The sequence below is a fragment of the Arvicanthis niloticus genome, chromosome 24, assembly GCF_011762505.2.
Source record: "Arvicanthis niloticus isolate mArvNil1 chromosome 24, mArvNil1.pat.X, whole genome shotgun sequence".
In the NCBI taxonomy this organism is placed as follows: domain Eukaryota; kingdom Metazoa; phylum Chordata; class Mammalia; order Rodentia; family Muridae; genus Arvicanthis; species Arvicanthis niloticus.
The window spans coordinates 42864069-42876428 of record NC_133432.1 but is presented as its reverse complement, the minus strand read 5'-3'; the positions used below and the strand labels follow the sequence as shown (position 1 = coordinate 42876428).

Sequence of the window (12360 nt, the reverse complement as noted above, 5' to 3'; positions counted from 1 at the left end):
ATGAATATGACTTGATACATTTGAAACCTGGACAGTTCTATCAAAGTAGCCCTGTGGCCTTCCATATATTACTTTGTTTCTGTATGAAGACAGTTCTAAAATCTGAAATGGTATTGTTCAGTGACATTCAAGGTGTAGAAAACAATTATAGAAATAAAGACTATGAAGAGAAATAGCAAAAACAGGAGGGTGATTTTTCCATTAGATTAGAAAAGGAGTTTAATGTCCTGTGATCTTCCGTGCTATACTTGTGTGGAAATAAAAAATCCTACCCAGTTACCTTTGTTTTATAGGTGGACATTAAGGGAGTTCTGTCTTGGCAAGAGCCTGCTGCATTAGTGCACTCTACTGGTTCTGGCTGAACTGAGAGGCAGAGAGAACGTATGTTAACAAAAGCCTAGATCATTTGTGAGTCTTAGGTGAGTCTGAGTGTGGAGAGATAAAAGTCATTCCTTCTCCTTGCTTCAAATCAAATAGGTTTACAGCTCCAGGTATCGTGATTTCTGGTCACTTTTCAGCTTACTGTTGTAGCCACCCAGTGGAGAGAGAATGCAGAGCACAGTTGCTGCTGTGACTGCGTGTGTAGTTAGGGCAGGCCTCACTCTGCAGGAATCATCTGGATGGTTGTAGCTCTTTCTGTTGTTCAGTTATTATTTCAATCTTAGCTTGATATTAGAATTATTTTTGTTATTCCTTTTGTCTTTTAGATGTGCATATAGTTGTCTTAGAGGATAGGGCACATGTAAAGGGTCTTAGTGAAAGTAGAATTACAGACTTAGCCCTTTCTTGTTGCTACTATACATAATAAACATTCGGTGAAGAATCCTAACACCTCTGATGTGGGCTGAATGGTTATGCTGAGCATTTACTTCTAGGTTATTTGGCCATGAGTCTTGTACACACTGTCATTACTAAAATGAGATCGCCCTCATGGACGAACCACGCCCCCCCCCCCCTTTTGTAAATAATTTTCACTAGTAGCGGTCATTTGTTGAAGGTGGGGCATGTGCTGTTGAAACAACTATGTAAATCAGTAGGATGGAGATGATGCTTCAGGTAACTGCTCTGTCATCTTGCTTCGAAGTGTGTTCAGTAGTGTGGGTTAAGCTGCAGAAACACATCCCCAAATGCAGAGACTACATAGAACAGAAGTGCATTTCTTTGTTATAAAATAGTTGAGGGCAGTTGTTCAAATCTCTTTTCAACATCTCTCTAGTCAGCTAGAAGCTGTGTAAGTGGAAGAGCGTGAGTGGGAACCCTGGAACTTTTTCCTGTGGCCTCTCTCCAGTTAGGATCTACACTACACTACTTAAGTAGTTGTACCACACTTCTGTCTCTTTAGATGCAAAGTATTAACAATTAAAAACTTTGAAGTATTATTTATGTCTTTTGAGTCTATATTTTAATTTTGTAACCCACTTCTATCTCCTTGTTTTGCTGATAAAAGGCTATCAAAGTAGCTACAGTAACTGACCTAGCCCTAAGTGAACTGAGAAGGAAAAAAAGGTGTTATTTTTTTTTTGCTTCCAAAAATTAATGTAGTATCCAGCCTTTCATGTTCTCATTTTAACACTAAATCTTTTTATTTTTATACACACACAGACAAGCACGCAATAGGTAATAGGTTAAGTTTGTCACTTCTCTTGCCTTTTCTGTCCTTTTCCCCAAGTCACTCATTACCTCTATACTACTTGAAAAATCTAGATTTAGCTTGTGAGAGAAAACACTGGCATGCCCATGTTGGTGAGGCTGGGTTATCACACTGGTCATGCTCTGTGGGGCGTGCCCATCTTTGCTGTATAGTCTAGTTTTAGGAATTCTGCTGGAGCAAGCACCCCACTCTGTTCTGATGTTCTGTTGAAGTAATCTAAATGCTGTGGTTTAAGAGATCACTACCAGTGAAAAGCCACAGAAGAGCCTGTCATCTCTGTCTTTGGGCAGGTTTGGGGATACCCAGGTCACTTTTCTGTTCTCTTTAAACATTAGAGGCAAAAGGAAGGTAAACATCATATAGGACAGTGAGCAAGGTAGGTGAGTCACACAGAATTTCAGGGGTTTAATTTCTATGTCTTATACACAGTCAATATTGTAAGGGTGAAGGTTGACTTAATTACAGCTCTTCTGGAAATTCTCCTGTTTATAGAGGCAGGGCTGCAGTAGATCAAGGGGAGGATGAGTATATGGGGAGGTAGAAAGGAAAATGATCATGGTTGTAGTCTCCACCATCAAGCACTGAAAAGCACATGACGGATAAAACATCAGTCTATGCTATGAGTGGACAATATAAAACTTTAGTTGGTCAGTATGAGAGGAAGCTTTAGGTCTCATAATCACTTTATGAACTCATACATGGATGCTTCTAATGTCCATATATCTTGTCTGTCATTGATGCAGTTTAACCAAAGGAAAGTATGATTATATAAACCAGCTTTAAAAATTTTCTAGTTATTAACAGGAAAACGAGACCTAGATTGAATTGCATATTTTGGCTACAATCCCATATCTTTTATGAAAGGTTTTTGATTGTGTTTGGTTTTGACAGTTTAGGAAAAGTTAAGAAAGGTCTGAGGAAGTGTGTAGAAACAATCATTTTTGGGGTGGGGGTCAGTTGTTTGGTATTGTTTCATTTCGTTCATTCGTCCATTCATTCGTTTGTTTGTTCGTTGAGATGGGGGTTTCTCTGTAGCCCCGACTATCCTGGTCCTTGCTTTGTTATCAGGTTGGCTTCAAACTCACAGAGACCCACCTGTCTATGCCTCCCAGAAATACCACTTTTTATATGATATAATGAAGATTAGTAAATAGTTATGCCTGATTAATATGGAACGTCTTACAGTTTTTGTTTATATTTGCTCCCAATTGTGAAAGACACCCTTGCCTCTTCTCCCCCGAGGCACAGGGATCTTGGTATGTACCTCTCAGGCTGGCCTCAGTCTTACAATAGTCCTTCTGCCGCCTCCTCTCAAGTGCTGGCATTGTAGGCATGTGTCATCACACCTGACATCTGTTTGTTTATTATGTATACAGTGTTCTGCCTGCATGTAGACCTGCACACCAGAGGAGGGCATCGGATCCCATTACAGATAGTTGTGAGCCACCATGTGGTTGCCAGGAATTGAATTCAGGGCCTCTGGAAGAGCAGCCAGTGCTCTTAAAGTACTGACCTATCTCTCCAGCCCCCAACAAAGTTTATCCTTATGGTCTCATTTCATAATTTTTAGTTCTTGATTTACTGATTAATTTAAAGCTGCTTATTTGGCTATTAAAGGTTTTCAAAATAAGAATATAATCAGATACCACAATCCCTGGAAAGTCTGGATTCAGCATTGTTCTCTGAATCAAGATTTTGTGTGCCTTAACAATAGAAAATCATTTACATTTTGTAAAAAGTTATTTCTGGGCTGGCAAGATGGCTCAGTAGTTAAAGGGGCTCGGTGCCAAACCTGACAACCTTAATTTGATACCTGGGGCTTACTTGGTAGAAGGAGAAAACAGCCACCCACAAGTATCCTCTGAACTCTGCTTGTACACCCATGGTATACCCACACTCTCCTCGCAGGCCTTTTCTTAAATTAACAATGTTAAAATAAACCTTAATTTGAATTAAAGCACTATACATCCACTAAGTTACATCCTCACTCCCAACTGTTAAGTAACAGTTGAGTCTGCACTGAGTTTGGTGATTCATGCTTGTAAGCCTAGCTCCTGGATGGCTAACACAGGAGGATTGCCAGCTCCTGGATAGCTAACTAAACAACAAGGCCTCTCTCTAGATAAAAGTTACGCATTTTGATCTCATCTAAAGTGTACAAGTTTTGGGGATTTTTCTCAAGTATCTTGTTTCCTGTAATACCTTCATTCTTGGGACTGCATTTTTTTCTTCTGTAAATGAGAAGTATTCTGTGATTGTATGTATTTTCTTATGTTGTAGATTTTGTGTTTTGAACTTTGTTTCTTGAGGAGAGCCACCTCAGGATGTTATAAAATCAGATGTTATAAAAGGTGATCCTGGTTTTTCATGGTCTTCCAAGCACACATTTCCTTTCTGATATCCACCTACTCTCTCCGTTGTGAGAGCTCTTGAGTTTCTATCTTTTTTTCTATGAAAAGAGCGAATTTGAAATATAAAAACGTTTGTATTTGGGCCGGAGTTTGAACTCAGTGGATAAAGTCAACATCTGAGTTTGGATTTCTAGCACTCGTTAAACCCTGGGCATGATTACAAGCTCCTGTAATCCTAGCATTGGGAGACAGAGACAGGACGATTCTCTGGCTTGCAGTCTGGTTTGTCTAGCCATTTGGTGAGTTCCAAGTTCAGTGAGAAGCCTGTCAAAATACACAGTGGTGAACAACTGAGGAAAGCACCAGATGCTCACTTCTCTGCATGTGTACACACAGCTCATACACAGATGCATAGATCTCCCTCACCACACAGAGGAAACGGCTTTGTGTCGTGAACAATGCTTTATTCAACAAAAACTTAGATTCTATGACATTAAATTAAATGTTATTAAAGTAAATATCAGCACATCCCCAATCAATGTTTTAAATGTTGAAAATTTGGGGAAGTTAAAGTTAGCTCAAATGCAAGTGTTTTTTGCTTCTCATATATAACTGCTAAAAATGATTCTGAATTCATGAGTAATATATCAGAGGACAATTTTGTGTACAAGCTTTTAAGTAGATGTTTAGACTTGATCTGGGTGTACAGTTGTTGTATATACTATAGTTGGGGAGCATGTCCCCCTCCAAAAGCAGGGAGGGTTTGTTTTATATGCAGTTATGTAAAGAATTCTTTCATCTCTACTTGAATAATTTAAACTAGTATTTACTAAGAAGGCACTACTGCTTTGAACTATTAGTGCTAGAAAGGCCTAATTGAAATCTTATAAAAATTAACATGGCTCTAATCTTTGAGCAATTTACCAAGGAGCAGCACACCGACGTTTTCCCCTTTTGTCCAATTTAAAGTCTCTCTCTCTCTCTCTGTCTCTGTCTCTCTGTCTCTCTCTCTCTCTCTGTCTCTCTGTCTCTCTCTGTCTCTGTCTCTCTGTCTCTCTCTCTCTCTCTCTCTCTCTCTCTCTCTCTCTCTCTCTCCCTTTTTCTCTCCCCCTCTTTCCTTCCCTCCCCCCCATGTAAATTTCTTTCTGGGCATGGTGGTACAAGGCTGTAATCCTAGCCTTCAGAAGGTATTGCAGTAAATCTCTAATCCCAATAAGCCCATGTAAAACACAACTTAGCTACAGCATTTATAATCCGTATGCCTAGATTGGGCAGATTTACCACTATACGACTCTATTCCCCAGCTATAAGATCCCTTGCTCCTGTGGCTTCTCTGGGCCATGTAATTTTGTCCATTTTCCTTCCACCTCCACTTCCCTCTGTCTTCTTCCCGTCTCTCACCACACTGTCTAAAACCTCCAGCCCCACCTTTCCCAATCACACCTTCCCACTGCCCAATCACAGGCACCTATATTTGACTAGTTAAAATGGGGAGAAGGTTCACATAAGTCACCTGAGTATGTGATCTACTCCCTATCGGGGAAGTCCCTCTAGAGGAAGCAGAATTAACACCGAAGTTAAACAGCACCAGGACAACCCGCAAGAAGCCTGGGGTAGGTTTCTGATTTCCAGGCCAGCTCCTAGTAGTAGTGAGTAAAACACTGTTTATAACAACAAACATATGAATAATAATAAAAAAAAAACTAGTGCATTCTTGACTGGGACCCACTCTAATCTTAAGAGTTTAATTTCTCACTCAGTACCTTAGCACGTTATTTGTTTTCTGCTCATCTCAACATGACTTTTATAGAAGGGGTTTTGGGCAGTCAGTCCTGCAGTCAGTCCTGGAGAGGAACCAAGGCCTAAGAACATAGCGTGCTCGGCAGTCGGAATCTTAAGTCTCTAAACACTGAGGGAAGTAGGGCTTCTTTCTCTTGCCCCTATGTACTTTTTGTTCCTTGTTATAATTGTCTTTACTATAGTCTTAGTACAGGGTTTGGGTGTGATTATTATTATGAGGGGTTTTTTTTGTATAATTTTTATAATGTTATAAAAATTACAGGTAGCAAAGATATTAAGTGGTTTATATTTCCAGCATCAGTTTCTCCTTTAAGTAGTTTATCAATGTGAAAATGTCTCCTTACTGTGAAGGGTATGTTCTAAGTTGTCTAGTTACAGCCTTTTCTCATCTGTCCTTTAAACAGTTGACAGCACTCTTAGAGAACTGCTTGAGCAAGAAATTTGAAGTTTTTGTCCTTGCCTTTTTCATGTCATATCTGTAGTAATCTTGTCTGCCTTCGTGCTATATATTGCCACACAGTTTACTCAGGTGTGCACTTCTGTTACACCAGCCTAGCAGCAGACCATCATGGCTCATCCTGTGTACTGTTTCAGCACCTGGACTGGTTTGCCTCTGCAGTTGGCTTTTTATATACTTACTAAAATGACAATCAAGTGTGGCTTCCCAGTGGTCATTAAAGGCTGCACTCTTACAGCATCCTTTGCAGTCTGTTTTCTGGTTGTCCCTCACTTCACCCAGCCACTCCTGTCTGCTGCACCCAGTTTGGCTGTGCATACCTTCTGTAGTTAAATCAGCTCCTTGCTGTAGAGTCTCTGCAGAGTTCCCCTGTACTTTGGCTCTGTATTTGATATACTGTCTTGTTCATTTCCTTCTCAGAATTGTTTAAACTTTTATTTTTCTTTATGATTCATTTTATTTAAAATTGAATTAGGAATCTTTTGGGGAGGATCTTTTTATACTATCGGAACATATAACTTTTCTTGTAACAGGATCTTTACTGAATAGTTTTCAAACTAAAACTCTTGAACACTTACAGCAGTTCCCAGCATATCCAATTTCTGATCTGTTAGTCAAATGTGTTTATAAAAATGTTAAATTATAAATTCCAGAACTAATTGACAAGTTTTGAATTCCCTACCATTCTGAATGGTGAGATGAAGTATCTCTGCATCTTGCTGTGTCCCATCAGGTCCCCTCTGTATATACTAGCTGTGCATTTGTCACGTAGAAGACAAATTCTATCAGTGCGAATATTGAAATGTGTTCAACTGATCCCTAAACGTACTCATGACCCAGAGCACAAGGTGTGACGTGTGCCGATGAGGAACTGTGAGAGTTCCCAACTTAAGAAACAAACTATGGGATTGATAAAGGTGTCGAGTGGGAATGAACATGCCTGTGAAACTGTGCAAGAGGAAGGAATTCAGGATCACGCTGCTGTCTCACTAAGCTGTGTGAGTTCCAGCCACAGTGTACAGCGTGAGCTTTATGAAGAGGGTGGAGATGTGAAACTAAAAGCTTCAATGCTGCCCCTAGTTTCCAGTATCCACTAGTAATGTCCAGAGAGAAGCCACTGAGGACCACTTTGTTTTCTAACAAAGTTTCCTTCTGTCTACATCATATAGGTTGTACTAGAGCCTGCACCTGCTCTTTAAGAATGTATATTCAAACAGGTAAACCTCCCTCTGCTCTGGACTTTGCTTATCATTGTCCTGCCTCTGGCAAGATGCCTCCATGGCTAACTTTCGAGCCAACTCTCGTGACCTGAGTTTGATCCCTGGGAAGTAAACGATTGACTAAATTGTCCTCTAACCTCCACACATAACACTAAATATATAATTTTAAGGAATCTTGGAAAAATTCTTGTTTATTGAGCCCTTTGCCTACTTTCATTGATAAAGGTTAAATGCCTTTTCTGTCAACACCATTTCTGTTACTCTGTTCTAAGTGCTAGCTCTCACTTCCCTGCTTCTGTGGTGTTCTGACTCACTCGTCAGATTTTTATAGTTTGTATCTATTTGTCTTATGTGTATTTCATCCTTTAAAGTTCAATGCTTCTGGGGACCTTTTGTCATTGTAATCCATTACTGTAATCACACATAGACCATTAGTAAACATTAAATCTTGTTCAATGCCTGTTCTTCCTTGGAAGTCCCAGGGAGCTTTCAAGAGCAGGGGTGACAGTCACCTGTGATGACTGTGTTCAAGCACAGACTTCCCTCTCCCATCCAAGACCCAACTCTGAAACCTCAAATTGATAACATTCACTTTTATGTGTATTTTTAAGATTTTCATAACTCCTGACCATAGCCCTTTAATTCTAGAGGGGAAAAGTTTAAGATGTCAGAAAATTGAAGAAAGTTGAATTTTACTGATTTATAAGTATGTGCGGGTAATAAAGTTTCATGGAAAAGATAATACTTGATGAATTTTAGAGGATGGGTACTGTTTGTTTCAGGAGTGTGTGTGTGTGCGTGCGTGCGTGCGTGTTTTGTTTGTTTGTTTGTTCAAGACAGGGTTTTTTTGTGTAGCCTGGGCTGTCTCTGTAGACCAGGCTGGCCTCGGACTCATAGAGATTTGTCTGCCTCTGCCTCCCAAATGCTGAGATTAAAGGTGTGCTTTAATCCCACCACCACTGGTCAAATTTAAATTTGATCTTTTAAATACAGTTGAGCTGTGCATTGTGGCGCATGACTTTAAACCTAGCACTTGGGAGGCAGAGGTAGACAGTGCTCTGAGTTGGAGGCCAGCCAGGGCTACACAGAGAAACCCTGTTTCAAAACCAGCCAACCAAACAAACACAACAAAAGAACCCACATAGTTGAGAACTTATGAACTTTTTTTTTCTGTTTAACCTAAATTTAAAATGTTTGACCTATCAGTGAACTTTCAAAAAACAAAACAAACAAAATCTGTAGTCTGATTTACATCAGGTCTTATTCTTTTTTTTTTTTTTTTCTTTTTTCCCCTTTATTTACGAGACAGGGTTTCTCTGTGTAGCCCTGGCTGTCCTGTAGCCCACTCTGTAGACCAGGCTGGTCTCAAACTCAGAAATCCGCCTGCCTCTGCCTTCCAAGTGCTGGGATTAAAGGCGTGCGCCACCACTGCCCAGTGGGACTTAAGAGCATTCTTGTTTAGGCATGGTCCTGAGCTATAGGCTAGGCTTGGAGTAGGATTCTCTGTTTGCAGTAGCCATTATTATCCTTAAGTGCTGATCATGAAGAGTTCCAATTCTTAGGAATACCCAAGGCAAACTCAGTCTGCCTGTTGTCTGTTTTTCTTCATCTTTCCTTTCCCTTACCTTCCTTTCCTCTCCTCTCCTTCCCTCTCCTCTCCTTCCCTCCCCTCCCCTCCTCTCCCCTCTCCTCCTCTCCCCTCTGCTCCCTCCCTCTTCCCTTCCTCCCTTCCTTCCTCCCTCCCTCCCTCCCTCCCTCCCTCCCTCCCTCCCTCCCTCCTTCCTTCCTTCCTTCCTTCCTTCCTTCCTTCCTTCCTTCCTTCCTCTCTTTGCTACCAAGTTATACTTTTATACTGTACATTCATATTTTGCTAATATTTCATTAGCTAAATTCTAACTGGCCAATATTTAGTTCATATGGATGGTTCTTTTTGACAGTACCAATTTTCTTTTTTTATTTATTTTTCAAGTTGTTATTTTAAAACAGGCTGTGCAATATGGAAAGCAAAAAGTACATGATCACCTCTCTTTATATCTTTAACAATTTTGCCTTTTAATTCCTCAAAGTTGGGCAGTATATGAAACCCCCAAAGTTTCAGAACTGTGAGAACGGGTAGGAGAGAGAGTTAAGAAGGGACCCTGGAGTACCTGCAGCAGGAGATGGCCACAAAGCCGATTGTACCTCTGCCTCTTGGGAACCTGTGAAGCAAAATTACACTGAGAGCTCAGAAGGGTTTTCAAGCAGCGCTCTCATGAAGTCTGTACATAGCCTCAGGATCTGAAATTAGACAGAATTGGCATTTACAGGGTCAGATTTATTACACTAACAACCACAGTTACAGAAGGATGCAGCTAAGGTTATTTTGTTGAATAGTGGCTTCAGATGGTGGGTCATCGATAACATTTGCTCCGGAACTCCTCAGTCTCCCTTTCTATGTTGACATGTGGTTGACACATGAACATCATAGGTCTATGGATGAGTTGTGTGTGCTTTAATTCTCAGTACATTTAGACAAGGTTACTGCAGAGTATTACCTTACAGTTGTAACAATGTGGATGGAAAGTACATGGTTGACTAGAGTAAGCCTTGAAGCATTTGTGGTCTGCATGAAAATACCCCAGCTCAGCACAAGTTATATTGGTGTCAGTATTTTAAAATACAACTGCAAACCAATTTTGGCTTGCATTTATGTTTTGCTGATGTAGTAGATAGTGGGGAAAATAGCTCAGAAATTTAAATTGAGCACTGGCAGAGAGTCCTGAAGCACTTACAGAAGAAGCCTACTATTACTAAATACTATTTGAAAACTACTGGCAAAGAATGCTTGTTTCCCTGATAGGAGGGAAATTACCATACCCCATTAGGGCACTGAGAGGCTTAGCAGTTCAAAGGAGAGCTTCCTCACTTGACTCACAGAATATATTTCCCAAGGATCTACATGACAGATACCATTTATTGGCTCAAAGGATTCTTAGCTTGTTAGACATCTCCATATACATCACCAGTTGGGAAAATGATGACTCAACGAAATACTGAAAAAGAAATTGGCTCAAAGGCCAAGTACCTGTGTTTAAATGACTACCGCTTTCAGGATACAGTCACCAATATATCTTCTGCCAGAAATCAGAGATCTAAGGCACTGAGATTATGACATGGAAATGAGGACTGTTCTTTTGATTAAGGTATGTTTACATACTTGATAACTTATTAACACTGATAAAGTTTTTAAAAGTGAAAGATTATGGCCTGTAGAGATGACTTAGCAGTTAAGAACAATTGCTGCTTTCCCAAAGGACATGAGTTCTAATCCCACCACTCAAGTGCTGGCTCACAACTACTTCTAATCCCTGTTCCAGGGATTCTGTAAGCCTCTTCTGGCCTCTGAGGGCACTAAGCACACACATGGTGGTGCATAGACATAATGTAGGCAATACCCACTACCACCACACAAAGTAATAAATGAAAAGTTGTGTTGGTCAATTTTATGATTCTCTCTGGTCATTTCAGTGTTTTGGAATCAGTTTGAGCTGCTGGCTTTTTTTTTTTTTTTTTTTTTTTTTACTTTCCCCATGACTCCCTTACTCATAGTACCATAGTATTAAAAAAAAAAAAAAAAAAAACCAAAAAAAAAAAACCTGCTACTAACTGTTGGAATGGAAAGGCTGCCTTGCATTGTGGAGCTGTATTCTGAAGCTCAAGGGCTTTGCATGTAGACCTTTTCTCCTTTCTGTTTTAGACATACCAAGGAAGGCAAGTGTCACAGTGTCAGAATTGAAGAAGAGTGCCTGTCAACTCTTCTTACAGCTTGAGTGAGAGCAGTAAACTGCAGAATAGAGCCTTGCGCTTAAGGAACAGCCCTGAAGCAAAGCTACTCTGGGCGTGCCCACTGCTGCAGAACGGAGACGTTAATGTTCTCTACCATAATATCCTAAGGCAGCCTTTTAATGATAAACCAAACAAGACTTAGCCTTTGTGTACGTGCCATTTATAGTGCCTTCTCTATCAGGAACCAGATGGTTCTGTGTGGTAGATTTCCTCATAAACGTTGTTGGCTGTTTAATATTCTTGCTGTAATGGAGTGACTACTTCAAGCAATTGCCATGGCATATAGATGCCCTCGAATATTGACTCCTTCTGTAGTTGAAAGGAAGTTGATCTCTGTCTCTGTCTGTCTCTCTTTCTCTTTCATTTATTTTTTATTTTTTAATTTTTATTTGGACCCAATAAGTATGTCCTTTCCACTTGGGTGTTGAAAGAGCCTATGAGCAGTAGCTGTTCTGATTGTTGTTGGTTGTTTTCTCTAGGGAACAAGCTACCCTCTGAGTCAGCACTGGACTTGAAGATAAATGCTACAATTCATGAAACTGACTGAGTCGACTAAAGGATGGATAGTTTGGGCAGCGTTGGACAGCTCTATGAGGGGTCTGTTGGTTTAACTGGAGGGATTGTTGAGTTCAGCAACTTTTAATTCCCCTAATGATAAGGGGTTGCTGTTGTGAAAACAGGGTTTGTGAAGGAATCAATTTTTGGCAATTAATCAATATTCTTATTGACTCTGTTTTCATTTTATCACAAAACTTCATAGAATAATTCTGTAAAATGAAGAAATTGGAATTTGTATGTCCTGAGCGGTCAGCATAGGGTATTTGCGGCTCAAAAATCCTAATTACCCTTTTTTCACACGGAATATAAGCTGTCTTGAGTAACTCTTTGGCACTTGGATATTTAATTTTTTGCAAAGGGAGGATATGCATTTGTGGCTTGAAACTGGTAGAGTTAAGTGGGATGCGATTTGATGGTTAAATATTTTATCAGATCAGTGAATAAGTATTCCAGGCTAGGGCTGATGTTTCAATGTGATTTTCAGTAATTGTCAAAAAT

General features: G+C 40.0%; 1 protein-coding gene across 5 annotated transcripts in view; it reads left to right on the top strand.

Annotated features, from left to right (window-relative positions):
* Pan3 (poly(A) specific ribonuclease subunit PAN3) overlaps window positions 1–12360 on the top strand; it is a 113632-nt gene that overhangs the window by 56374 nt on the left and 44898 nt on the right. Inside the window, exons 1-2 of one of the 5 annotated variants that reach the window (XM_076923910.1) lie at window positions 10647–10661; window positions 11784–11901. The exons of the other annotated variants lie outside the window; for them this stretch is intronic. Coding sequence (XP_076780025.1) covers window positions 11826–11901 — 76 coding nt within the window. The 5' untranslated portion in view covers window positions 10647–10661; window positions 11784–11825. Of the gene's footprint in view, window positions 1–10646; window positions 10662–11783; window positions 11902–12360 lie in introns of those variants that run through there. 5 annotated transcript variants of the gene reach the window in all.